General features: G+C 43.1%; 1 protein-coding gene across 1 annotated transcript in view; it reads right to left on the minus strand.

Annotated features, from left to right (window-relative positions):
* Positions 1-26,804, minus strand: part of ZC3HC1 (zinc finger C3HC-type containing 1) — a 443,283-nt gene extending 416,479 nt beyond the window's left edge. The window contains exon 1 of the mRNA XM_069629598.1: positions 26,471-26,804. Within this exon, the coding sequence (XP_069485699.1) occupies positions 26,471-26,607 (137 nt within the window). The 5' untranslated portion in view covers positions 26,608-26,804. The remainder of the gene's footprint in view (positions 1-26,470) is intronic.
* Between the last annotated feature and the right edge of the window lie 469 nt (positions 26,805-27,273).

The following is a 27,273-nucleotide window of genomic DNA, read 5'->3' on the forward strand; positions in this document are numbered from 1 at the left end:
TCAATTGCCCCCACAAACATTCCCAAGGATGTGTAACTAGATCCTTCACATACCATTCAAAGCAGGTTAGTATAATGTCAATCCGTGCTTCAAATCCACCTATCAGGTGTTTTATCATTTCAACCTTCTTTTTGCAATGGCAGCAATTAATATTTATACAATTGTCTTTCTTCCAAAGCCAGCAATTTTCATGGGTTAGTAATAGATTTAATGTAATTCTCAACATACAATTCCTGAACTGACCGAAGGGGAATTTTCTTAAGTAGGCTGCACACTCTCCTAGCATCTTCCCAGCCTGACCAATCCCCCCATAACGTCTGTAATTACCCACTGAGTTGCAACTGTGGCTCCAGTCAGTGACCCAGATCTTAATAAGCAGCAGGATTGTCCAAGACCTGTGCACTGTTCAAACCCCCAAAATTCAAGTTTCTCAGAAAATATACCCACCAGCCAATTTAGCTTCCTTAGCTGCACCTAATGAAACTGATCAAACAGGGAATATCACTATGTCTTAATGAATTTATGGCATAGTAAGATACTCTTCCACCAAACCTGCATTCTTAAGGAAATCAGTGCCAATTCATACCTTATTACGGCTATTGGAACTGACTTTGGAACAGGTAAAATGCCTTTTCAAAAAAGGCCTTCTAAACATAAGAACAATCTTCCTCCAGAAGAACATGATGGATCTCAAGGCCATAGTTGATTGCCAGTATCAAACTTGGCATTGTAAAACTTAACCAATGGGAGAATAGAAAATGCCCCATACCTAAAATTAAAATGTCTCATTCGTGCCACGAGTACTTTAGTCTTTTCGTATTCATTTTCCAGAAAGGCAATTTTACATGGATGAGAGTATGTTTGGAAACCAAGATACTTCAAAACATTTGCAACTTCCAAACGTTTCCCATCCAACCACCATTTACCACCTTTCCTCCTACACCCAACTTGTAATGTCAGAACCTTAGTCTTATTTCACATTAATCGGCAGATCTTTAGTATCAGAATACTGTTTAAACGAATTCCAAAGATGTTGAAGGCCCACCCCGGTACTACCCAATAAGAGAACATTGTCTGCATAAAGTAACCAAAAAATCTTCACCCCATAAATGTTAGGAGGGAAAGAAAAAAAAAAAAATTTAAAAAAAGGAGGACGAGGCCAGGTAAGCACCGATTCAGGAAAGATAGTTGTTAAATAGGAAGGTAGCTAAATACATCGCTGGCGGGGACCTCGGAAGTTGAAATATTATCAGAAAAATGTTCCTTCACTGTCCAAATGTTCTTTCAAAACTGTATCAGAGTGCAAGTGGATCAAAATGTCTAGCAACACACATGGAATATCCCAACTAGCCAACTTTGACCACAGGTCTTTCTGTATTTACTCGATCAAATGTTGAAACGTTGACCTCAATTGGCTTACTTTGTAATACCCTTGTGTCCACAGTGGGAATCGTGGCACACAGTCTGTGGTGATAACTAGGATGACTATCCCGAATCTTCAGATCACAATATTCCCCTTTCAGATTCTCTGACACAGCAATATAGTCAATACCAGAGGATTGTGAGCCTGGCTGCCAAGTACAATGTGGTAAAGTTAGACCATTTTAATTACCCATCAATATGCACAAATCCAATTCTTAAAAAGGTTCTCCATATTTTGCCATATACACACTGCTCAGTTGAGCGAACCTGATTCTTAAATCTCGGATCAGGAATAATTGCCAAGAAATTAGCATTAAAATCACTTGCCAGAATGATGTAATTCTCGTTTCCTTCTTCAAACCATCTCAAAAAGATTATTTCCAGCCTCTCTAGTATTGCCGACATTGAGATGTCTTCATAATTAAAGTAAAAACGTTCACCACTAAAAACCCTACTCGCCCCTTCCCTTCAGGGTTACTTGTACTGCCTGAATCCCAAACAGGTTTGCACCCCATACTTGGATATGTTCAGCTGTCGATGATCGAATTGCAAACAAAAGACTGTCTCCCCACCACACCTTTCACCACACTCTCTTGCAATGCAATATAGCCATCCAGGACAACTTCATCCATTAGAAATGCCCTTGTATTCCAACTACATACACTAAAAACCACGTCTCTTCTTTACACCGGTTATGCTTGAAGGATTGAGGGGCCTTGCTAACCAGGACCAGTCCGACACCCTTTTTTGTTCTTCTAAACTTTTAGCAACAGCTACTGAACGCATAAAAGGCGGGCTGGTGGAACACGATATTGGATGCAGTGATATTTTGTAGTTCCCAAATGAATCACTGTTGCTTAATGATTCCTCTTGGATGGCATATAACTCAAACCACGTTGACATAGTTCGTCCACACCTGCTACGAGGCAGTCTCTTACAATACAGGATGAAATGGTTATCGCTTCAATATCAATTCTTTGATGGTTATAAAAGTCTCCCAGAGTGATATCCTTTGTTGATACTTACTCAAGACTTTGCACATCCTGAAAAATTGAGAGGACAGTATTACGATTCAAAATAACATTGTCTTCCTGTGTGAATATAGCTGCCATGATTAAATGGGGCTTCTCTCCCAGATCATAATTTTCAACTTAACATTTCTAATTCCTACAAAGGAATTGAACTATTTCTCTTTCTTTAAAACCACTCTGTGGGTTTTGTGCTGATAACCCCTAACAGGTTTAATGAGGGCTCCCTAGCGGACACCAATCCCAACCCAATCTCGATAGAGTTAGATTGGTTTAGTTTGAAAACTACTGTCTAGCAGGCAATAAAGAAATTCTGGATTTCAGTTGGCGTTTCCTGATCTGTTTCGCCCACAGGAGCGCTGTTAGAATGCTCAAACAGGTTTTCATTTAACACCCACTCTGCTTGATTTGTTCATCTTGAAACCAAACAAAAAATTGGGCCATCCTTGGCTGGGATTCATCAGATTTGTTTTGGCTCCTGTAAGGAAGGCGTGGTATTAAACAGTTATACCTACACAAGTGATCACAGTTCAAGAGTGTTTATTGAACTTCAATGGGGTTTGAAAAACACCCATCTAATCCTAAATCTAAAGATGACAGAAAGCTATGACCATCAAATATGAATAGCGCAGTCCTAGTAGAGTCTTGTCAAAATAAAAGGTCCTATACTAATAAACCTATTGCCAATCCTTACCTCTAAATACAAATAGTGTGGGAAACAATGTTTATGCAAACGAAAAGTGTTCAACAAATAATGTCAGGATATATGAGCAGTTATCTCCCCATCACCACGTTTTCAGCATGGGACGAGGAGGCACACTCGAGCTTAGCACACTCATTGGCTCCTTAAGAACGAGGATGCAGTTCAAAACCTCAGCATCAAGGCCTTCTGTGCCAAAGTCTCTTTGCCATTCAAAGTCTCTTAATTCAGAGGACCTGATGCGACAAAACAAAACATTAAAGTTCCTTCCTTCTTAGGATGTCACATGTACACAATTTCTCAGGTGATTCACTATTCATCTCGAGTCCCCCTTCGCCGGGACAAAATCTTCAATTAGTCTCCCTCCGCCCGGCTTGGACCAATTTAATTACTTCAACACAAACTTTCTTTACTGTATCAACATCAAAGACTTTCAACTGTGCGCAGGATTTTGCTTGACCCGTCGCAGGTCCACTTCGATTCACAATTCTTTACAACTCTTTCACTTTTGCAACTTCTCAGATGAATACTTTACAGAGACCTTCGATTGAGCATACACGTGGTGCTGGACCTATATGTCAAAAGGTATCGTACCTTGGTTTCAAAGTTCAAATCACTCATCAGCAGTATTTTATCTGTGTGGGGAAGCTTAATGGGAGTCCGTGTGTGTGATGGTCAGTAATTGCCTAACCTCGCCAGCCCATTGTATTGGGACACGTAAGGTATACTGCTCGGGTGTTAGTCTGTTTTCTCCCATAGCAGGTTGTCCCTGTGAAAGTGTTAGTTTAGTAAAAGAGGAAACATATAAAAATGTCACCCGAACACTGACATGTTAATTACTGTGCCTTTGCGTGGCACTAACATGCCGACACCCACTACACCGACTAATGGGAGCAGGGGTGTCTCCCGCTCCCCTTTGTTAGTGTACTGGGGAGGAGAGGGGGGGGGGGGAGTGGGTTTCGGGGGTGTCCCCTGCTCACTTTGTCGGTGTAGTGGGGATCAGGGATTGCAGAGGTGTCCCCCACTTCCATTAGACGGTACGGTAGCACGGGGACAAAATAAATAAAAATAAAGGACCCTACACACCAGTTCAGACGAGGGTTTGTGGGAGTAAACTGACGCCACAGGGACAGAGGCGAGACAGCAGCACTCCGAGAACCGTGCCACTGAAAAGGTAAGTGGAAAGGGGGAGGCGGGCAGGGGGATGTGGGGCATAGTGATCCATGTGATCACTGCGCCGCGCCATAATGGGAGTCGGCAAATTGAAAGTCGATATTATGGGTGGCGCAGTGATCACATAGATTCGTAAAAGGGAGGGGAATAGAATTGAATTGATTGCCTAAGAGTTTAGGCGTGACCATGAGCCTCTTATCTCCACCTTGTTTGAGGCAGGTGAAAATTAGTTCTGGAACCTTTCACTCCGATTACTTGCACTGCTGGTCTCTAGGACGGGCCAAACCGAGTCTTATCATGGATCTTCTCCAGGACACAATCTCCTGCTCTGAGAGTGGTCACATAACTGGACTCAGCAACTTCCACCTGGAGGGATTCCCTCAGCAGCAGCGTCGCCAGCAGTTGTTCTTGCCTAGAGACAGGGCTGGCGAGTATGCAGATCCGGCATAAACATTTTCTCCCAAACAAGAGTTCAAGCGGAGCCTTACCGTTGTATAGAGACAGGTGTGGTAAATTATTCTGCTAACTAGATGTAGATGGTCTACCCAGCTACCCCCCACTGAAAGGATGCATTTGGTCAGGCACAACATTATTGAGCGATTTCCCCGTCCTATGAGCCCATTCCATCTCTGGATGAGACGAGTTTAGAAAAGTGCCTCTCTGACCCCCAAGCCTCTGCTGAATTTCTCAGCGCCCGCCCTGCGAAAGCTGGACCATTATCAGCAAGGAGCATTTGAGTTGCTGTCATGGCTACTACACCCTGGCATGCCTGTATGACTGATTTTGCAGTCTGCTCTCTTTTGAGGAATCATTCAGGTGAACCTAGTGCAAGAATCCACTGTTACTAGAATATATTTGTACTTATTTATTGCTTGTAGTGGGCCTATATGATCCAGATATTGAATCTCACACGACGAGGTTTCCTTTCTAAAAGGAGCCTCTTTGGGTTTTTTCAGGTGGTCCACAGTTGTCTTCAGACATGTCTAACAGTTCGCTATGTATACTTTAACCTGTTGCCTTAATCCTGGCCACCAATACCTGTCAAGGAGCAGCTGTGCAGTTGCAGTAACCACAAAATGGGTAGATTTGAGTCCAGCATGTGTGGCTGCTATGAGCTTTTCCCTGTCTGCTCTATTGGGGAATCATCTTTGAATAGGATCCCCTTTTTTTCATAGGAATTGTGACTACTGCTTTATTATTCTCAATGTCATAAAAGTACTTGGGAAACCTTTTGGCCTAGGTATAATACCTAAACAAGCTTCTTTTATTTCCTCATCCATTGCAGTTGCTGAGCGAGTTATGGCTGCTATCGTTTTTCTCACTGTGTGCTCTTTGGCATATTTATCTATTAATGCACTGCCAATGCTATGAATGTGCCCTTTAATATGTGCTCTTGTGTGCATCACCCATAGCAAAGAGTAAGTCTGTTTAAGGACCCAAACTTGGTTCCAGAATTGCCTGGAAGCAATAGTTTTAATCATAATGTCTCTAAAGTCATTTTGAATCCACCAACGCAAATCAGTGTTATAAGCCCTGACAATGTAATCTGAATCTGAGACTACAGGTGTGGGCTTCCCCGAATCTGCTTGGCGCAATTCAAGCAGCAATCCTTGCAATTCAGCAGTCTAGGCAGACACGTCTCCCAGATGTTTTGTTGCAATATCATCATCTATATATACACTTCTATGTGCGTAGAATGTCTTACCACTGCTGCAAATGCAGCAGCATATTTGGAACATGTTCCAACAGCTGGTCTGGCAGAGCCATCACAGTAAATTATTTGGAAAAAATCAAACAATGGTATGTCAGGCAGTGAGGTGTCTGGCTATGCGTCCATTGTCCAAGTCAATCCACTCATTCTTTGCAATTCTGCTTTATAATGATACTTTACATCTGGAGCATGTTGAACCGCTGACCATTGAATCCATCTAGCATGTAATGCCTTTGCATTGGGCAAGCTACGCAGGCAACAATCTGTGCAATTGGTTTAGTCTCCCCTAGACTATAAACTGTGTATGTGAAAGCATTATCTCACACCGACAGGTTTATTTCTAAATCTTTTTCTGTATTTCTGCCTTGCAAAGGACCAGTTTGAGTCATTAAGAACACACATGGTGCAGAATGGGAGTGTGCTCTGGCAACCAATGAGCTGCTTTGAAATTTGATTCTATAAAAGCATACAATGGGTTCACTAGCTTGGCAAAATTAGACAATCTGCTGACAAGTCTCTGCCCTCATCTGTAAGAGTGAATCCTGAGAAGGTAATGAGCTATTCTTGTGAACGACTAGCTGAGTGTGTGGACTCTGCATTCTGAAAAACTTGTAGGGCTGCATTGTTTTTTTTTCCTCAACTTTCAAATCCTTCCCTCAGTTTTAGAAGGGTCTGGCATCTTTACCTGTGAGGAATGAGACAAACTCTCATCAGTGCCATACTTTTGTCGACTTTTCCTTTGTCTTCTGTCTCTCAAATCATAGTCAGTTGGTCTAAAATGGGATTGCCTCCTAGGTTCGCCCAAAGATAGTCTACCCCTGTGAGGGCCTTGCCACTGCAGGGCATCGCCATCTACTGTAGCTCTCCCATTCTTTGGCTCATGCTCTGGGCATTTTTCCTCCTCTATTGGCAAAAGCTGTCGTATATGTGGTTTACCACCCTTTTTATCTTGAAACGACCCCCTTCCTTTTGAGGGTTTTTCTACCTGGTATGTCCTTACCATCCTGGTTAGCCTTCTTCTGTGTCTCTGCAGGTCTCCTGCCTAGGTGATCTCTGCCTAGTGATTGATAAGTTGATGTCACTATGTCCCCAAATTGCTCCCTTTTTTCTTGCTCATTTAACTTGGTCAATTTTTCGATTAATTTCTAACCTTGCAGGCTCTCCTTTCAATAAGGGTAGAATTATGCTCTCAACCATTTGATAACTATGGGATGCTATGGACACGCCCAAGTTCCTGGCAGCAGCAGCGCCCTGTGTTCCCATAATATCTGCCAATATTAATGCTAGCGATGTGATGGACGGTGTGACCATCAGCTGTAAATAAAGTCAGCTATAAATTGAGATCCAGCTGTCACAGCTCGCTAAAGGCGGTGTGCAGCCAGAGGGAAGGAACAAGGCTAGAGCCCTAGGCCTATGCTGTGGTGTAACCTGGGGATAGGTGGCTTGCAGCTGTTCTAGATTTTCTGAATACCACTTGGGTATGTCCTCATTTCTGGAAGGGCACGAGCCGAATATAATTGCCAATGTCTGTAGCTGCACTCCTCCTGCGTCTATCTGTGCTTGCGGCTGCTGGGCAGGCGCTATGCCATGCTGAGCAGCATATTGCAATGCAAGGTTACGCTCTGTGTCAAAATGTGTAGCCAGTAGTTGATAGTCTGTTTGTAAACAGGGGGCTCTGTTGTTTGGATGAAACCAGACTAAAAATGCTAGTGACAGGTTGGATGTGGCTAACGATCCATGTCTAGCATTTGTTTGTGGATAAACTAGAATACCTCCAAACCAGTTGAAATGATTTGTATGTGTTAAAGCCAATTCAGGAAACTGGTATGAGGTATATTGGAAGGTGTTTAAGTTTCCCCTTATCAGTTGCATACACGTCATTTACCTTGCTGGCTGGTGTTTTTAAGTAAGTAAAGAGTGAGTCAGCGGGCAGCCCTCTTGTTGCCCTATCACCACTGTAAGGTGGTATTAACTCCCTGACAGAGTCTGGCACAACCGTTTCTGGGGCTGTATGAGGCAAGTTAAAGAGAGCTGGGGTTACAAAAAGTGCTTAGTCCATTTCAGCAGCACCCTCCCCAACCTCTTCTGCTGCAGGAACATCATTCACTAGTCCCTGATAGTATGATGAAGCTACCACTTCTGGATAGGTTAAAATAACCTCCACACTAGACAATGGTAATATTAAAGAAACATCACTTATGGGATCATTGATGCCCTGTGGGAAACACTCCAAGATTTTCTTTTTTATGTTTGTCGAAGGACATAAGGGTGAAATCTCTCTCCATCCCAATAGGAGGAGATGAAAGTAGCTCTACTTTTGAGAGTTTGTTTACTTTTGGGAACAAGGCAGGTGAAAGTGACTGGCCCGAAGATCGGTCAAATGGAAAACATATACCTTCAAATTCCCCCTGAGGCAGTGACAACGGAATTACAGGCTGCACCTCCCCTCTACTTCTTAAATTATATATGGTTCCATTATGGACGTGTGAACACCACCAACAGGACTCTTTGGTATAGGAAGGAGTAAAAGGGGAGTAAGAAATGAGGGAAGGAATACAAGTCCCAAATCACCCAACATGGGTAGAAGGACACAACAGCTGTCCTGGGACTGCGCTTCGATCGTACTCCCACACCACTTCCAGCTGTTCAACTGCTGACCAACTGCTCTTCACTGGCGTTAGCCAGCGCAGCGTTTTTGAAGCTTTTCAGCCCCTCCTCCCGTCACCTACAATCCAAGTCCAAGGAGGGAAACAGTAAAAGAGCAAAAAGACTATGCTAGAGTCTGCTCACCGGTGCCCTCCAACTGTGCTTTACTGCGCTTCAGGAGTCAGGATTTCTTCAAGCCACTCAACGGCAGTGACATTAATCACTAACCATGATCATGCCAGAAGGATGCACTTAACGAATGGAACACTGTAATTTCAGTTCATAATACACAGGCAAGTCCATACAATAAATGCAATGAGGCCCTACCAGGGTTCGAGCTGCTCTCCTGCTTTTACCCAATTTGATCGAATAGTACATCTGAATGAATTCGAGCAGTACCATTCGATCGATTTGATTAAATGAATTTGGGTAAAAAAATACCGAACACAGCGAGCAGGGGTTGCAGTGGTGTCCCCTTCTCCCCATGTTTGGTATTTTTGGCCTTGGCAGGTTGCGGGGTGCGTCCCACTTCTTGAAGATTGGAGGGAGGGGATGAAAAAAACAAAAAAACCGAAAAGGGGACCCTGTGAGATCAGATCCGACCCACATTAGAGGGATGGAACTGATGCAGCGGAAAGAGAAAAGGTAAGTGGGGGGGGTTTGAGGGGCTACATAGATTTGTTGAGTTTGGCCGCAATACAACTATTTGCTGCAAAATGGACTACAGCCAATTCCGCCACAAACATTTCTGCTGCGGTCAAACAACCCAGATCCGCTCTCCCTACAGTTATAAAAGATGTTATGCCACAAATGGTCTAGTAACTAGTGCGGTGCTGGCCTCATAACCACAATCAACAGGGTAGCCTAGACCTCAGTGCGCTTGCATCAAACAAACAAAGAAAGAAATGGATTATATATTACGCCAGTAAAATTTATGTTAGTCGAAAAAAAGAAACCGCAAAGGGTAACAGGATGAATTTTCTTCAAACAAGTGTGTATTCACAAAACAACCATAAAGTGAGTCAACATTACAGCCAACACGTGTTTGAACCATTAAAGGTCTTCATCAGGGCTGTTGACAAGGAATTAATCCATTACAAACAGTAAATCAATACACATGAGGTTAACAAAAAACAATATTATTCAATATATTCCAAAAAAATATTAAACATTACAAAAATGTGACCATGACATATTTAACAAACCATTGTTCATAAGGACAAGGACATAGATGAAAAGAAAAAGACAAAGGATAACGTAATTAGATTTTAAACTCAAATTTGTTTTGAATGACATTCTATCTACTTCAGTTTAAGTTGTATCTTCCCAAAGAACCAATGCACACCAATAAGGTGACTATCAGATAAAAAAAAAAAAAGTATGTCTTAAGACCTACAAGGGAAAAAAAAAAGAAAAATCGGATTAATCCGCAGTGACAGCACATATAGAACAAAGCTTGCCAATCTGCTCAAATGTGCATGAACAGAAAAAGAAACCGCATGAATGCCAAAAACCCTTCAATGGATCCAACGTGAACCGCCCTCAATGGGTGAAGACCAATATTATCAAGACTGACCATTATGTCCAATAAGGATGCACACCACAATGCTGTGCCATAAGTGCTTATGCAACAACAAAAAATGCACTGCCAGCTGGCATTTTACCAAAGGGTACTCCAAACCATTAAATCATCAATCTGAAGTGGTGAGCTGTTCTGAACTGTCAATTCTGATCCAATATAATAAAAAAGAATAAAACAATCCACAACGTGCATCAAGTACACACAAAGTGGCAGGATCTAATACTAGCATGTCGAAAGTATTTTACTTCATCACTCCAGGTTTCGAAATTAAGGTTGGATGTGCAGGAGCTAAAAGCCGCTCCTGGGTATCCAGCATTAACTAGTGACCAGGAGCTACCACTGTGGAACAAAGAGTTAGTACACAGCATTCCGCAATTCAAACTTCCACGTAAGATAGAGACTTATCATTCTGTCCATTATTTATGACTCCTTATGCTTTAAATGGGTTTATGGTCTTTCCATCGATGGAAATGCATCGAACTGCAAATCCATCAATGGAAATCCATCGCATGCCATTGTATCGAAATGCTATCTTTTATATGTAAAAGTGCATTTCAATCGAAAACCAGTCCATCGAATATATAAATGGACAAGCGCCCTGATGCCCTGAGGTCTGTCGCGCATTTTGAATAATAAAACAAACAAGTTTAGATGGAAATGCACTTTAAAATGTAAAAAATAGCATTTCGATGCATTTTTTTGTAACATTAAAACGTTACATGGAGCTGTCCAGTGCTGAAATTTCGGAACTGGCCAGCTCCTTGTAACTTTTTAAAGTTTATTGTATATTGGGGGGGGTTCCCCCCCACGCACACCCCCCCCCCAACCCTAACCCAACCCTTAATTAATCAAACAGTATCCCCAACCCTAAACCTAACCTAACCCTTAGTTTAACCCTAAGTCTAACCCTTGTCCCTAATCTAACCCTACCCCTAATTAACCATCGAAAATTATTCAATAATATGCTTTTCGATGGAAAGGTATTCGATGAATAGGTTTTAGATGGGAAGACCAGATACCCTTTAAATGTTATAGAGATGTGTCCAGGTGTTCATTTATAGATTGGCCCAACACACAGAGTTAAATTCACACAGTTGGCCCCAGAGCCAAAAGAAGCTCCTTGTAGCTGTTGGTGTCAAGCTAACCAAGCTCTTCTAGGCTTCCCCGAATTCCGAACCGTGCACTCACACAAATCAACATTAACTATTGGTGCAATCGTTCTTGCTCCACAATAGATTACTCCAAGCTTTCATGTAAGGATTCTTTAAAAAAAAAATAATTTAATAATAATTCTTAATAGGAAGCTCGTCCTTCAAAGAAGAAAGCACAACAACATATGGACATGTTATTGGGAAAACCCTTCTCATAGAAAGTCTTAAAAGATAAAACCCACAGTGCTACACCAGTATGCCTACTCTACGATGCAGAGACAAATCGTACCATTAATATATTCTTAATAACAATTATCATTCATCTGGAGTCCAGCATAAACAGTTGTCCTTTTAAATAAATCAACGTTTCACTTTTTAACCTAAAACATTTTGATGGCTTGTTGGCGTCCGCACTTATTTTTGCTCGCAAAGAGACTTAACAAAGGCTACTATTGTATTTTGGTATGCAGTCCTGATTAGACGATATGGCCACCATGGAAGGGGTGCTCCCCCGGCACTCCTTTTTGTCCGTGGGTGGGATATCTTAACAGGAACGTCTGCTGAGTGAAAGGCTTGTGGCAGCGTTGTATCTCAGGTTAGGCTCATAGCTCAGCAGCTTTTTTATCACTTAGGTAGCTCCCAGAGCAGGAGCAAAGTGACTAACAAATAATTAAGTCCTATGACCGGCCATTTTCTCTGTGGTTATTCCTTCAGAGATGTTAACACTAGGAATGGCAATGTTGGCCATTCTGCTTGCATAAGCTCTGTGCAGTGTTCACAAAGGCATTTCGGAATTTAATAGAAACGGATTTAGGCTAGATGAGGGTTTTTTCCCCCACAATTACTTTATTGGGATACGGTTACAATGAACCCTTCACAAATAATTAATTCATAACAAAACATATCATAAAATTCAATTCCATACAAATACCGTTTCGATATATTACTACTTCCATAGAAACCATGCAAGGAAAAAGGAAAAGAAAAAAGAAAGCATGCAATAGCAGGCTATATGTAGTAATACAAATACATAAATTAACCCTTATGTGCAAATCAGCCTACAGCATCCACCAATTCCAAAAGCATGTTTGTCATAACCTTTCTATCCCCTTACTGTTCAGAAATTACTTTTATGTTTGACTGGGAACTAGATGGCGACAAGAACTCCGCCAACATCAGACGTTTCCACAAATAATCTGGGGAAATCATGTAAATCGAACAGTCGAGTACGTTCCATGTTTAGCTTTGAGCATTCTACAATCAAAATGGTTTAGCGTTTCAATGTGTGCTATTTTACAAAGTCTGCAGATTCTGCTATCTCTACAAAGACCAATTCGAAGCCTCAGAACTTCCAAAGTTTAATAATAGTTCATTTTAAATCTTAAAAAGCTCATCTCAAAGCTCCAGAGGGCGCCTTTAAAAGGGTAACAAAGAAGGACCTTCAGACCAGCTGGCGTCGATTTATATGCTACATACCATTTCAGCTTTTGAAAGTGATCCCAGTTCTCAATAACTTCCCAGTCCTTCATTTTAGCTTTTATTCTCGAAAAGTCCAGGTCCCGGTTAATGTCCACCTCATACGAGAATTCACTACATTCTTCCATAATGTTCATCAGCTGGGTATCACCCAAACTCATATATCCTGCATAATTCTTTGAATAACTAATACCCTTGAGCCTCCTTAATTTTACAGTACAGGCATACTGTGTTGTATTTGAGAAAGAACCACCAAGAAGGTATCCCTTCTTCCAGCCTAATCAGGGCCATAGGAACAGATCTCAGCAGACTTAAGACTGATCTCCAAACTCTACCCATTTCTTCTGCAGTCCCAAAGATAGGTCCAGTCCATATAGATCACCATAGCTGTATAAAAGTGAAGCAGAGGAGCACGGGAACAGTAACAAATTTAGCATAAATAACCCTCATTTGTATCGTCAAGGCCACCGATTTCACCACAACCTTCACTTTAACAATACGAAGATTACCAAAAGAGGCAAAAGTGTAACCCAAATACAGGATCTCCTTAACTACTTCAATGTTCCTATTATTAATGGACCAAGTGTGATCTCTATATTCTCTTTTTTTTTAATTAAAAATCATCACCTTTGATTTCTCAGAGTTGATGAACAACTTGTTACTCAGTATATATTGCCCAACAGCGGTTAATATCCTCTGAAAACCTATTGGGGAAAGATCACCTAGAATAAAGGCATCGGCATAAGTTGACCACACTATCTCCAAAGATCCAATCCTCGGTGGGAACGAATGTACAGATTTCAGTACCTCAGACAGGTCAAAGATACACAATTTAAATAGTGTTGGGGGAAGGACACAGCCCTGCCTCAATCCTGTATAAACCTGAATCTCCATGATAAAACCCCTGCCGATTTTAACCTCACATTTACCCTAATATCAGAGTACAATAGCTTCAGCATATTCAGCAAACCCACTGGGATACCCCACCACTCCAATTTCTTCCACAGAAGAAAACAATCTACCTTATCAAATGCCGATGACCAATCTAGGCTCACGACATGCAAGGTTTTCTTATTGTCTCGATTACTTTTCCCTTTTAATAAGGTAAATATTAATGCACTCGAGACAGCCACTCCTTTTCTAAAGATCGTCTGAAAAATGCTCAGACGCGCTGTTCTTTCAATCCATAGCACCAATTCCATAACTACAAACCCTGCAAATATTTTCCCCACAGAGTTGATCAAAGAAATTGGTCGGTAGCTAGTCGCAGCATCTCTGGTGCTTTTTTTTGTAGATTGGGAGAGAGAGAGCTCTTGAGCATCATTGATCATACCGTGGGACACCAACAGATTAGGGAACCCTTACACAATCTCAGTGGGAGTAATATAGAAAAGGCCCTCGTCTTGATTGTGCTTTTTTGAGTTTGTTGGAGAGGTAAGTGGGGGCAAAGTTAGAGAGGCCTTTATGGAGCTGGAGTTTTGAAGAATGGGTAACCAATGGGCATTTGTTCTAGCTGCCAAGATGTACTGTAAGGAAGGCATGGTATCAACAGTAAGACAGACACAAGTGACCACAGTTCAAGGGCGTTTATTGAACTTAAAAAAGTGTTCGAAAAATGCCCATCTAATCCTAAATCTACAGATGGGAGCAAGCTACAACCATCAAATAATAACGCATTCCTAGTAGTGTCCTGTCAAAATAAAAGGGTCTATATTAATAAAACTATTGCCAATCCTTACCTTTAAATACAAATAGTGTGGGATACAATGTTACGAAAAAGAAAGATGTGTTCACAAAATTATATGTCAGGATGTTCAGGCTGGTGGTCTCCCTTCCCCACATCTTCAGCACGGAACAAGGCGGTACACTCGAGCTTGGCACATTCTCTGGCTTCTCTAGCATGTGGATACAGTTCAAACATTAGCATCAGGGCCTTCCGTGCCGAAGTCTCTTTGCCTTTCAAAGTCCCTTCTTTCGGAGGGCCTAATGCCACAAACAAGTTCCTTTTCTCTTTCAGGTTTTTACAAATATTCAATTTCTCAGGTGATTCACTATTCAACTCGGATCCCCCTCCGCCGGGCTCCGATCCCAGATCCACCTCAGTTGGGCTCAACAAAACGTTCAATTAGTCTCCCTCTGCCAGACTCAGACTAATTCCAATTTCCGATATAACTTTACAAAAACTTGCTTTAACCAAAAGCATTCCGCTGATCTTCCCTCTGCGGGGCTTGGACCAACTTCATCTACTTTGTCATCAACTTTCTTTACGTTATTACCATATAAGTCTTTCAAATGTGCACAAGGTTCTGCTTGACCTGTTACAGCACCACTTTGATTTCACAATTCTTAATCACTTCACATTCGCCACGTTTCAGCTGGATACCTAATAGAGACTTTCGAATGAGCACCAACGCCGTGCCGGACCACTCTGTCTAAGGTATCGTATATTGCCTTCAAAGTTCAATCACTCATCTGCTGTTTAATTGTGTTCACGTCGCTTGCCACATACGCTTCATACACTGTTCGCTTCAGCCTTTCACTATACAGCGTTGCTGCTTGCAACCTTAGCATCAACACAGACCAGTCTGAGTCTCCCCAACTCACCGGCTGTGCCAACTTCACTGGTGCTGCTTTGAAGTAGGAGCCAGGGAGAGTACCACAACGGCAAACGATTCTCCCCGCCTTGACTATTGGCACGGAAGAGCCCCAAGTACCTCAGACACCCAATGCAGGATTCTTGAGCTTTGATTCCTGGTCTTACGTTTCCTATTCTCGAATGTTCATAAAAGTAATGGTCTTTTGTTGACAAGGTCAAGGGCACTTCCATCCTTGCAATCCTCTTCGGTTTTGCCTTCTTTCGCCTTGTATTAAACAGCCATCTTGGAACTGCTGCTTCCTCGTGTGCTTTGCCATGCTCAGAGTGTACTTTTGCGCTCAGCCTTTTATCCGTGTGGGGAGGTGCAATGGAAGTCAGGTGGTCAGGTGTGTGTAATGGTCAGTAATTGCCTGAACCTCCCTGACCATTGTAATGGAACATGTCAGGTATACGGCTCGGGTGTTAGTCCGTTTTCTCTTGTAGTGAGCTGTCTGTGAGGAAGTGTTCATGTTGGGAAAGGGGCGGGGGGGATAACTTCCTAAGTATCCTACCTGGTCGGACGGGGTTAAGGTGCTACAGGGAAGGGTATACCGTGTCTCACCATCCGGTGTCCCACTCCCCGAACTCCCCAAAAAACCCTCACCCAGGTGATTCTCCCGCACTGGTCCACCCCCAGGAACTAGATCCAAAACCGATGGCTGTTTCCTGGCCACCTGGATGTCCTGGATGACAGATCCCTGGGGACTAGTGGGTGAGACACCTTCAGGTTTCTCGCATAACTCCCTGCTGGGAATATTAAGCACTGCCCTCAGTGCATTGTTTTGAATGACCTGGAGTTTGTTAATGTTTTGAGTAGAGGTACCGGAAAAGAGAGTGCAATCTAGAGCCAATAAGTGCACGGGCGATGGTAAGGCAGCTGTCCACTGACAGGAAGGGTCTGCTGGCATGGATTAGCTTGGAGGTGTAAGCCGCAGACGAGGCGATAGTACCTGTCGTTTAAGCGAAAGGGTGGCGTCCAGCTAAACCCTCAGCATTATATTTATTTTTTTAAATTTGTTTACAAGTATGTACAGAAGTGAAAGCATTTCAACAATCTGAAAATCACATAAGGTTAAGTAAAAGAAACAAACACTAATAGAAATCATTAAACACATTCCAGACGTTCTCATATAATGACAACTTACATTTCAATTTGTAAATCAATTTTTCTGTCCTTGACAGGCAGTGCATCTCCTGGATACATTCCTCAAAAGGAAGGAGGGACCCTACCTTTACACCCTCTGAGAATCAACCGCTTGGCCACAATGAACGCCCTAAAAAAATATTTTTTAAGGGCAGAGCTGACATCAGCCAACCCCGAATCATCAACCAAGGATTACTGTCCTAAAATCCAGGACAGATCCTCCACCCGAAACCCTGTCACATACACCACAGACTTTATTCCAAAAATCTCTGACTCGCACACAGCTCCATAACATGTGTTCCAGTGACCCAACTTCCTGGATGCAACCCCAACAATCTTCATTGTCAGTCATGCCTCTCTTATGAAGTGTTTCAGGACACCAATACACTCGATTTAGAATCTTAATTTGCCAAGACCTTTCACTCAGATTCAGCGAACATAAGGAGACATTACCACACATATTTTGCCAGGCCTCAATATCAATCTCAGACCCAATTCTCTCACTCCAAACTCTCCGCAAATCATCATTATTCCGATAATGTGACACGATCAGCTTGTAAAGCCTAATGGCCAGACCACCTCACTTTCCATTACAATCAGCCAGAAAAATATTCACATCCAAAGAGTCAGACCAGTCCACCTCACCCACAGACCTCTTCAGGCGTCTGATAAGCAGAGTCTGATAAACCCTCAAAACTCCATCTCTCTCTCAGCTCAACAGCAGTCAACCATCAAACATCATTTCCTAAATCAGAAACCTGTTTAATACCCATCAAGAATCATTCAGGCCAAAAAAACTGTCCTGGAATTATCCCTAATCATAGGATTCAGCCAGACAGAAGCACTCCTGCATTTAAATGCGTCACGACCTAGCAATGACAAGACTTCAATCCATGAGGCGCGTAAAAATGACGTTACTAACAAATTACCCCCGGAAATCTTAGTATTAGTGGTCAACAAGTCTCCTGGGCCAAACGGCCCATAGGCATTCGACTCCGCTACCGCCCAGCTATTTAATTCACCTTTCAAAAACGGAACAAAAGAATGAGCAGAGAAGGCCAAATGGTAGGCCCTAAAATTCGGAACTCCCAAACCACCTAAATGGACTGGAAGCTGTAACTTCCAAAAGTCTTGGCGGTTTTCGGTCCCATAAAAATTCCTGAACAAGACGGTCTAGATCTCTCCAATAACAACACTTAATTTTCAATGGAAGCATGCTAGATACAAAGTTAATTCTGGGAGTCAAATTCATTTTCAGGGCATTCACTTTACCCCACAGGGAAGGATTAAGCAGCGACCATCTTTCCAAATCCATTTTACAATCCCGAATGACCACACTCATGTTTTCATCAACCATAAGGGAGACAGGATATGTCAGCCATACACTCAAATAATGCAAGCGCACATCACACCAAGTAAACCCCAGCCCCATAACCAGAGTCGTATCACACCTGTTGGACAGGGGCAACACTTCTGACTTCAAGGGGTTAATCTTGTATCCTGAACAAACGTAATATTCAGACAGAATCCTCATCAGACAGTGCAGGGACACTTCCAAATTCTGCAGCACCAACAAGAGATCATCCGCATAAAGCCAAGCCTTTTGCACAACACCCCACCAATTAACACCATGTAAATCCGGTTAATTTTTTATGCAAACTGCTAGAGGCTCAATCGCTAGAATGAATAACAGAGGAGAAAAAGGACATCCTTGACGTGTGCCCCGTTCCAAACAAAAAGGCTCCAATACCACCCCATTAGTCTTAACGTCAGCCGTAGGACTGGCATAAAGAAGAGCAACCCAAGAAACAAAATCCTCACCCAGATTCATCCTCCTCAGTACCGAATACAAATAATCCCAACTAACCCTGTCGAAAGCTTTCTCCGCATAAAGGGAAAGGACAGCGGCTTCACAATCCATTCTATCCGCGACTTCCATGGTAAGTATCAATCTCCTGATATTACTAGAAGTACGCTGATTTTTCATGAATCCAGATTGTTTCTCATCGATCAAAGCTGGCAACAACTTTACTAGATGCATAGAAAGGACCTTTGCAAGAATCTTATTATCAGTATTGATAAGGCTAATTGGACGATAGCTTTCAGGAAGATTACAATCTTTTGCTTTTTTCAAAAAGACTGAGATAGAAGCATGTCTTGTACTTTTAGGCAATATCCCATCCAACCTGCTAGAAACAAACATATCTCTCAAGAGTTCTAAGGCCGAGTTCGGGAGGACCCTATAGAACTCACAAGGTAGACCATCTGGGCCCGGGCATTTACCCACATTCAGCTCTGAGATTGCACCTTTGATCTCATCAACCGATACCATACCACCCAGTAGATCACGATCTGTATCCTGAATCCTAGGCAAATTTAAACCACCAAAGAAGTCCTCACCCCTACCAGTAATACCAGTCTCATTGCTATACAGTTTCTCGTAAAAGTCACGAAAAGTCGAGTTAATCTTCTTCAGATCAAATGTGATTCTACCCTCACAGTCAATCATAGAAGCAATTGCAGACTCCGACATCTTTTTCTTTAACCTGTATGCCAGCCACCTGTCACAACGCTCACCCTTTTCAAAATAAGTATACCTACAGTAGAACAAACCACGCTCCGCCCTTAGTGATAAAAAGTCTTCCATTTCTTTTTTAGGTTTTTTCAAAGTCGCCAATTTCACTGAGTCAGTCGGATCAAACATCAAATCCCGAGAAATCTCACCAATACAAAGGTCAAGATCCTGTCTTTTCATCTCCTCCTTCTTCCGTTTACCACTGGACAGCCCCAAACAGACACCACGCATACAACATTTAAAGGCTTCCCACGTGTTCACAACATTGACAGCATCTGAGCGGTTCTCCATAACAAAATAGTTTGCTTCAGAAACAATTCACTCCAATATATCCTCATCCATTAATATAGAGGTGTTCAGTTTCCAAGTGAACGTCCCATCACACCGAAATGTAAGTCTTAAATGCATCACAACCGGGGCATGATCACTCAGTAAAATATTACCAATGTCACTTGAGACAATACCATCTGACACATTCCCACCAGTAAAAATCATGTAGAGTCTAGAAAACACACCATGGCCACTAGAAAAGAAACTGTATTGACGTTTGTCCAGGTTCTCCAGACGCCACGTATCTTTCAAATTGTGTTCCTCGAAGAGTGATCTAAGCGCCCGTTGATGATTATCACAACGTAGCACCCGCCTGACCTGACTTCTATCCAGCATAGGGTCAACTACAGTATTAAAGTCCACCCCCCCCAGTAGGATATTAGAATTATTCAAATCTAAAAGGGTCTGTGCAGCAACCATTCTAAAAAAGGAACCATCGTCCACTGTAGGAGCATACACATTGCAGAGTGTTAACAATTCCCCCTGAATCTCAACCAACAAGGCAATCATCCTACCATCCTTATCCGCACACTCTTTTAAAACTTTGATAGGTAGTTTCTTCCGAAACAAAATGGCCACACCCCTTGACCTTGATGAAAAGGAAAAGCCATAAGCAGAACCAACCCACTCCTTTTCCAACCTAGAAATTTCATCCGACAAAATATGAGTCTCCTGTAGAAAAACAGATGTCAACATGCATGTCCTGTAACATGTGAAACACTTTCTTTTTCTTTAGCAAATTATTGACTCCATTCACATTCCAAGAGACAATACAGAGATCATGGACTGCCCCACCTGTGCGTGAAGTCATCATTACACCATGAAGCCCTAAAACATCAAAAGCAAAAACAGAACAAAAAAAACCAGAGAAATGACACACACATAAATATGAACAAAAAACAAATAGTAAAAAACAAAAAGAACAGATAAGACTGCAAAGTCTATTCAGCCCAAAAAACTATTGAAACAACATTCAGAACCGTCCCCAGGGCCCCTCCCAAGGCACAATAGAAACAATCAACAATGCATCAAAAGTTAACCTTTCCAATAAATAAATAAATATACAAGAAAAAGTGCATAAGTAAAACCCAAACAACCAAAAAAGACAACCCTCAAGAACCCCAAAAGCCCCCAGCCCCCCATAAAACCATTATAACAGTCATCAAATAGATAGGCACCAAGCTAAAACAACAAAGCCGCAGTATGCCATAATTAAACTGCAATACAACCATCACTGCACCTAAATACCCAAAGAAAGCATAAGGTGAGCTACAGTTCCGCAACCAAAAATGGACCACCCTCCAAGGCAGAGTTGAAACCTGTAAAAGAATAAAGTTAAAGCAGTGTAAAACTGCGTTCATGAGGGACAAAGAGGCGTGCAGAAATTCCCGGCACCTTCCAGCCAAAATCCAACATTCTTCGATTGCAGAAGAAGCGCCAGTTCCATATCCACACAGTCATCCTGACAATTGTTCCGGCAAGTGAAAACATCCTGTCAATACTGAACTAGGGATCCAAATCCCAAATAACCAATATGAGTGCATCTTCATGCCCCCAAAGTGCTCTTGTTTGCAAGTCAGCAGTAGCTGAGGGCCACACATGCTGCTATCGCCTGCAAGCCCCACATTATGTCAGTTGCAACCCCTCAGCCGGGTCCATCGCACTCTCCCCAGCCGCCGGACATACCTCCTAACGCCGGTGATGGCTTCATTCCGCTCGCAGTTCTCCCACAAACCGAGCCATGCACAAGCCGTCCACCTCCACCACAGCCAGATATAAAAATCGCAATAACTCCACAAGCGGGCACCAACAGAGGCGAGACCGGCCCGGGGAACGAAACTGTCAGCAAGATCAGCTGACAGGGGCGACGTGCGTGTGTGCGTGCATCACGCGTCGCCGTAGAATGGTCCCTTCCTCGAAATCAGAGTCAGCACGGAACACGGACAGCGGTCATAAAGCGCAATAAAAATATAATGAAAGGCTCATAGCAAGATGAAACTCCAGAGCATTTTTCAAAAACGCAAAACCGTTAACTGCCATCCTCAATCGGCGCCATTTTAAAACGTCCAAAAAAACAGCAAACATTGTCAAAAAAGATAATAAGAGAAATTAAACATCCAAGAGCCATGGAGGGGGTGGGGGTGGGGGGAGTACAATCCAAGTTCACTCATTGGTAAGAGAAGGCACAGTAAGACCCCTCTTATATATGTTTCCAACCAGTCAAGTGTTTGCACAGAATCTGATGTGCTTTTATCACCATCAGGAAATGCAATGGTAAAGACATTATTTCTACTGAGAAAGGCCCTTAGAGTAAGTTGCCTGGCCATTTCTTTAGCACCCCGAAATGATCTTCTCAGGAGCAAGATTTCCTTAGGATAGTCAGGGTAAACAAAAACAGCTTTACCTTTGAAAGAGGCATACCCAACCAGTCTGGCAGCTTTCATCAAGCGTTCCTTTGACCGTAGATTCAATAAAGAAATCCAAACATGCCTTGCTTTGTCCCCCAGGTGCTTACCAATCCTAAAAATATTATCAATGTCTTCCATCTTGATTGTAGTACAATGAAAACTTTCCTTAAAAACTTGAAAAACCAAGGAAGGCAAGTCCTCATCATCACCAGCAGAGTCCTCCACTCCAACCAATCTCATGTTTCTTGCCCTGATCCTCAGCTCCAAATCCAAGCATTGTTCTTTTTCCTTCTTCAAGTCAGACCTCAGATTATTGTAAACCTGGAAGCTGCCTGCAATCTCAGAGCTCATAGTCAAAGAGGATTTTTCCAATACAGAGACACTGCCATCCAGCTGACCAGTTTTCAAATTAAACTCAGCCATAGTCAGTTTAATGTCACTAACATCTTGGGCCACCTGAAGAATGATCTTGTAGACATGCTTGGGGTATCTTCCATCTCAGGAACCTGTTTGGGTTTCTTTGAGGCAGGGTTTTCTGCTTCTCCAATCTTTTCCTTGGAACTCATTACAATTTCTATATTATTATCTTCAGGGAGAGGTCCAGAGCAGTTGAGTTAAGCTGCTACTCCACTGCCAGCCATTCTAGAATCCTTCAAACCCCCAGCAATTTGTTTGAGCTAGAGACAGGGATAGTGAAACTGTCAAAAGGGGAAGGGATTTTAATCATGCCCTAGTACTGCTTGCAATCCGATCAAGAGAATGACAGTCTTCTCGTCATTGAGAGAGGAGATGGGAGGCCATCCAGTCTTGGATGGTTTGGTAAACAGATTGAGTGTGTAGGAGTCAGTGGCGTAATTTCCTGTTAGTAGGAGTAAGATCTGTGTGTCATCAGCATAGTTTGTGTAGGAGATATTCAGGCCGACAAGAGGTTTTGTGAATATGTTGTAAAGGGTTGGGGGGTCGCACAAGCCTTGGGGACACTGCATGTGACGGGAGCAGGAGGGGGAAGAGACTGTCAGCAAACACTCTCATTGCTCAATCTGCCAGAAAGTAGGAGATCCACGCAATAGCTTCAGTGGAAAGGGAAGCTGCTGACACAAGATTTGGTGGTCGACGAGATCAAAGGCTGCAGATGGGTCCAGCAGGAGGGGGAGGGCAGAGTTGCCAGCATCTTTGATGTCATCAAGCTAATTTTTTTAGTCCATCAGTGCGGTTGCTGTGCCATGACCAAGTCTAAATTCGGATTGTCACAGCCCCAGGAGATTGTTGGATTCAAGGTATGATTGAATATGGAGTTAGGCTGGCCGATCCAAGATTTTAAGGAGGAAGGGGACGGTGATGATTGGGCGGTGGTTGGTAGGGATGGGTGGGTTAAGAGAGGGGTTTTTTGTAGCAGGAGAACCCATGCGTCATTCAGGCTGGTTGGGACGGACCAGGAGGCGTTGATAAGTGTGGTGATGAAGGGAGGAAGGGCTTCAGCACAGTCCTTGATAACAGCCGACGGGCAGACATCTCCTTGGCAGTGGGATGGATTGAGCCCTTTCATGATCTGAATGACTTCTAGTTCTGTGACTAGTATCAAGGCGAATGGAGTTATGTCTAGCCAGAAAGGCATGTCGCAAGTGTAGGAAGGCCTGAGTGAAAGTTGCTGAGGGCTTTTTTTTAAAATTATTATTAAGTTTCTATTTCTGGAGGGTGTCAATTTCATTTAGGATGTTCGCGCACCACGTGCTGTCCTTGGTGCAGTTGGAAGGAGGTGGGGTGGGTGATGCAAGCTGACGAAGAATTCAGAAAAGTTGGCGAGTGCTCGATTTAGCATTTGAGATTCTTGTATTATAGATAGTGCTTTTAGAATGGCCTTTTTTATAATCTCTCGCTATGGTGTTAAAGTTTGCTTTATTAAGTTCAAAGGGAGTATTTCTTCATTTCATTTCTGACTCTCGTTTTTTCATACAGAGGGCTTTGATGTCAGCTGTGAACCAGGTATTGAGGTGGGAGGCAGGTTTGGCTTTGCGTGGGGCCAAAGGGGCTACGGTGTTAACCACCTGTGTGAGGGTTAGGTTATAGATGTCAACCAGCGAGACAGGGTCGCTGGAAAGTGAAACGGACAGAGCACCTCTAGAAATTGAAGGATGCAATCTTTTGTTAATTTGCAAGCGCATCAGGTTAGTCTAGGCGACAGGGGCAGGGCCGTTGCTGGAGAAGGGTTTGGCGTAGGTATGGTGAATGGGATGGTGTGATCTGTCCATGAACATGAAAGGTTATAGGTTACTGAGGTATTGCAGTTAAGATCAACCTACCAGTCCAGGGTGCGGCCTTTGGTATTTGAGGGGCTGTTAGGAAAGATTTCCATTTATGTGTAAGTTCCCCTCAAGTTGTGAACCCCACCCCCCCAACTTTTTGCTTTTGTCTGACCATCTAGCCTGACTTTTACCAATGGACCCCAGCCTTCTGCTGTACTCTGCTGGGCTTTAGCTCATCTCATTAAGGGGAAACTGACATGCCCTTCAGACTGTCAGTACTGGGATACTTTGCTTCCCTTAGTCTTTCACTGTTGCCATTTCTTGGTAACTTTTTATCAGTGCGCAATATATCTTCTAGTACGGTGCGCTGGGATCTCTTTTTCATTCTTAAGGCCCTAGACACCCTCGAAGGATTTTTGGTGAATGTACAGATGTGCCCAGGACGGAACTGGTGGCAGCAGTTACTTTTTAAAGCATTTTGACTCTTTTCAAGGCACTCTCCCGCCGACTTTCATACAACTAGCATTCCTAGGTCAGGAACTAGGAGAGTCTGCCCAAACCCGAGCATGCGCGGTACCCGTGTCACCCCGCTGGGGTGACGAGCTTCATGGGTGCCTCAGAGTTCAGAAGTCCATATTAACAGGGGCTGAGGATACGTTGAGCAAATCCTAGAGCCATCAGGGAGCTAGCTAGACAGGAGGCCTTTTCATCAGTCTCATCCGAGAAGCCCAAGTTGAGGTCGCCAAGGAGTAGGATCTAAATCTAAAAGCCTAGAACTGTTTTCCCCAGAGTTGGTGAATTATTCAAGCCATCCATTTAGGTTCATCGATCACTGCAGCTAGTACTGAGAAGGGGAAGAGGGATGTGCAGGTAATGATCTGATTACTTACCAGTAATCAGAATTATTCCTAGTCCTGCTCTTCCTCGTTGCTGTAATTACAACTTGGCTTACCCGCCTGGCCTGGATGGAGGGGGGCAAAGGAGTGGTCATTAACTACGGGATACTGAGATACTGAGGGAGTTCTACACCCGGTGGCACATGATGAAAAAGAAAATAGAAGATTTGGTGACATTGAAGTGGGTTTGTACCCCACAAGTAAGTACTGTAAAGAACAAGAATAGGAGTAATGAACACCACCAGTAAGTAATACGAGCACTTCTGCAAACCTCCACTTGGAATCCAAGTTTTTGTTCCCCCAGACACTTCAAAAAACACAAACAATAACGCTTTAAGTAGATGGGACATCCGCAGAAATGTTTTTTAAAGGAAATCTGTACTTTGCACATTTCTCAACACACAAGTCTCCCAATTCATCAGAGCTTGGGTTTTGTAAATAAAATAAAAAAAAAAACGAGTGCACTGGAGGGGTTTCTTTCAAATTCAGGGGAAGGGAAATGTCCTTGCATCTGAATCCCTAAAATGCACACTAAACTTAAAAATGCTGGTACAAGTTACAAAATTCAACACAAGTAAAAGCCATTACAAACTGTAACCACAGCCACTAGATAATTATAACAATGGCTCACTGCTTTCGACCTTTTATTAATTCATTTATTTAATTTATAAAGCGTGCAGCAACCCAAGGGCATCGAGGCGCTGTTACAGTGAACCGGTTTCTTGCAAGCGAGACATAATCATTTAAAAAAGCATACAGTAGATGGGGCGAGGCAGTGCAAGGCAGCGTTTTAAAGATGGAATTATAGCAACGGTCTGCAACGTTTGGCTATTTGTTTTGGACTACAACTACCATCAGCCCCAGCTAGCATAGTGGGGCTCATGGGAGTCGTAGTCCAAAACATCTGGGTACGAGCGCCACAGCTTGCCCAAACCTGAGCTAGGGTTTCAAGTATTAACAATGTCAAGATGGGAAAAGCCTTGCATTGGGCTGGTTTATAATGTTGAGTGAGAAAGGGCAGCGAGACTAACTTTGGAACCATTATGCCTATCACGTTAGAGGAATTGGAAAAACGCGTTTTGCAGCTCAACTCTTGATTTTACAGTACTACCAGAAGCTACAAGGTACAAGAATATAGGTTGATATAGCTGAAACATTCAGGCAATAAATCAATGAAAGCCACTTGAAGGAGCGTAAGCTGGGTGGTCGCTACAGATGAGCAGGGAGCACCGTTACATTAAATGCAATTCACCATACGAAATAAACCCACTCTGGCACTTCTCCCCTGGTTTAAGTGGACGCTTTATATTAAGACACCTCCCCATTTAGCACACAGACCCCAGCACTCACTTCTCAGACAGGTCCTGTTCTTCCACTGCGATTCCTTCGCTAATCAGCTCGCGGATTTTCTGCGGGGTCACAGTGGGAGACTTTAACTCTCCATCAGAACCATCTTTCCTCTCTCCATCTGCACAGGGCAGTGCCATCTTGGATCTGCCAAAACACGGCGTCCGACCGAGGCACCACTAGAGACCAGACAATTCAGTTCCGACATCTGTGACGTTCAGAGAATAGACACTGAGAAAAGACTGGCAAGCCCTGCAGTCTGCCTACACCAGGGGCTTAGCTGAGCGACCAACCTTTTTTTTTGGCCCCAGGATGGCTGAAAACATCCTACTTTGTTTTTGGCGGATGAAAGCCCATTGGCATATATGGGTTTATACAAACCCCACGTAAGAAGAATAGAGAACATTGTAACAAAGCAACACTTCCCTCTAATTCTTCTTACAGCTAATGGACTTTCATGTGGATGGACGGAGAGTTAATGTCCTCCACCGTGACCCCGCAGCAAATCCGTGAGCAGGATTAGTGACGGAATCGCAGTAGCAGAACATGACCTGGTTTAGAAGCGTGTGCTGGGGCGGTGTCGTGTCTTAATATAAAGCGTCCACGTAAGCAAGGGAAGACGTGTCAGAGTGGTTTTATTCCCTATGATGGATTGCATTTTATGTAGCGGTGCTCCCTGCTCCACGGTCCTCTGTAGCGACCACCTTACGCTCCTTTAAGGGGCTTTCATTGATCCATTGCCTGGATATTTGCGTTCTAGCAACATATCTTCTTTAATCTTGTGACTGCCAATTTCTGGTGTTACT

Source organism: Ambystoma mexicanum, chromosome 12 (genome assembly GCF_040938575.1).
Source record: "Ambystoma mexicanum isolate Mex_15411 chromosome 12, UKY_AmexF1_1, whole genome shotgun sequence".
Lineage (NCBI taxonomy): Eukaryota > Metazoa > Chordata > Amphibia > Caudata > Ambystomatidae > Ambystoma > Ambystoma mexicanum.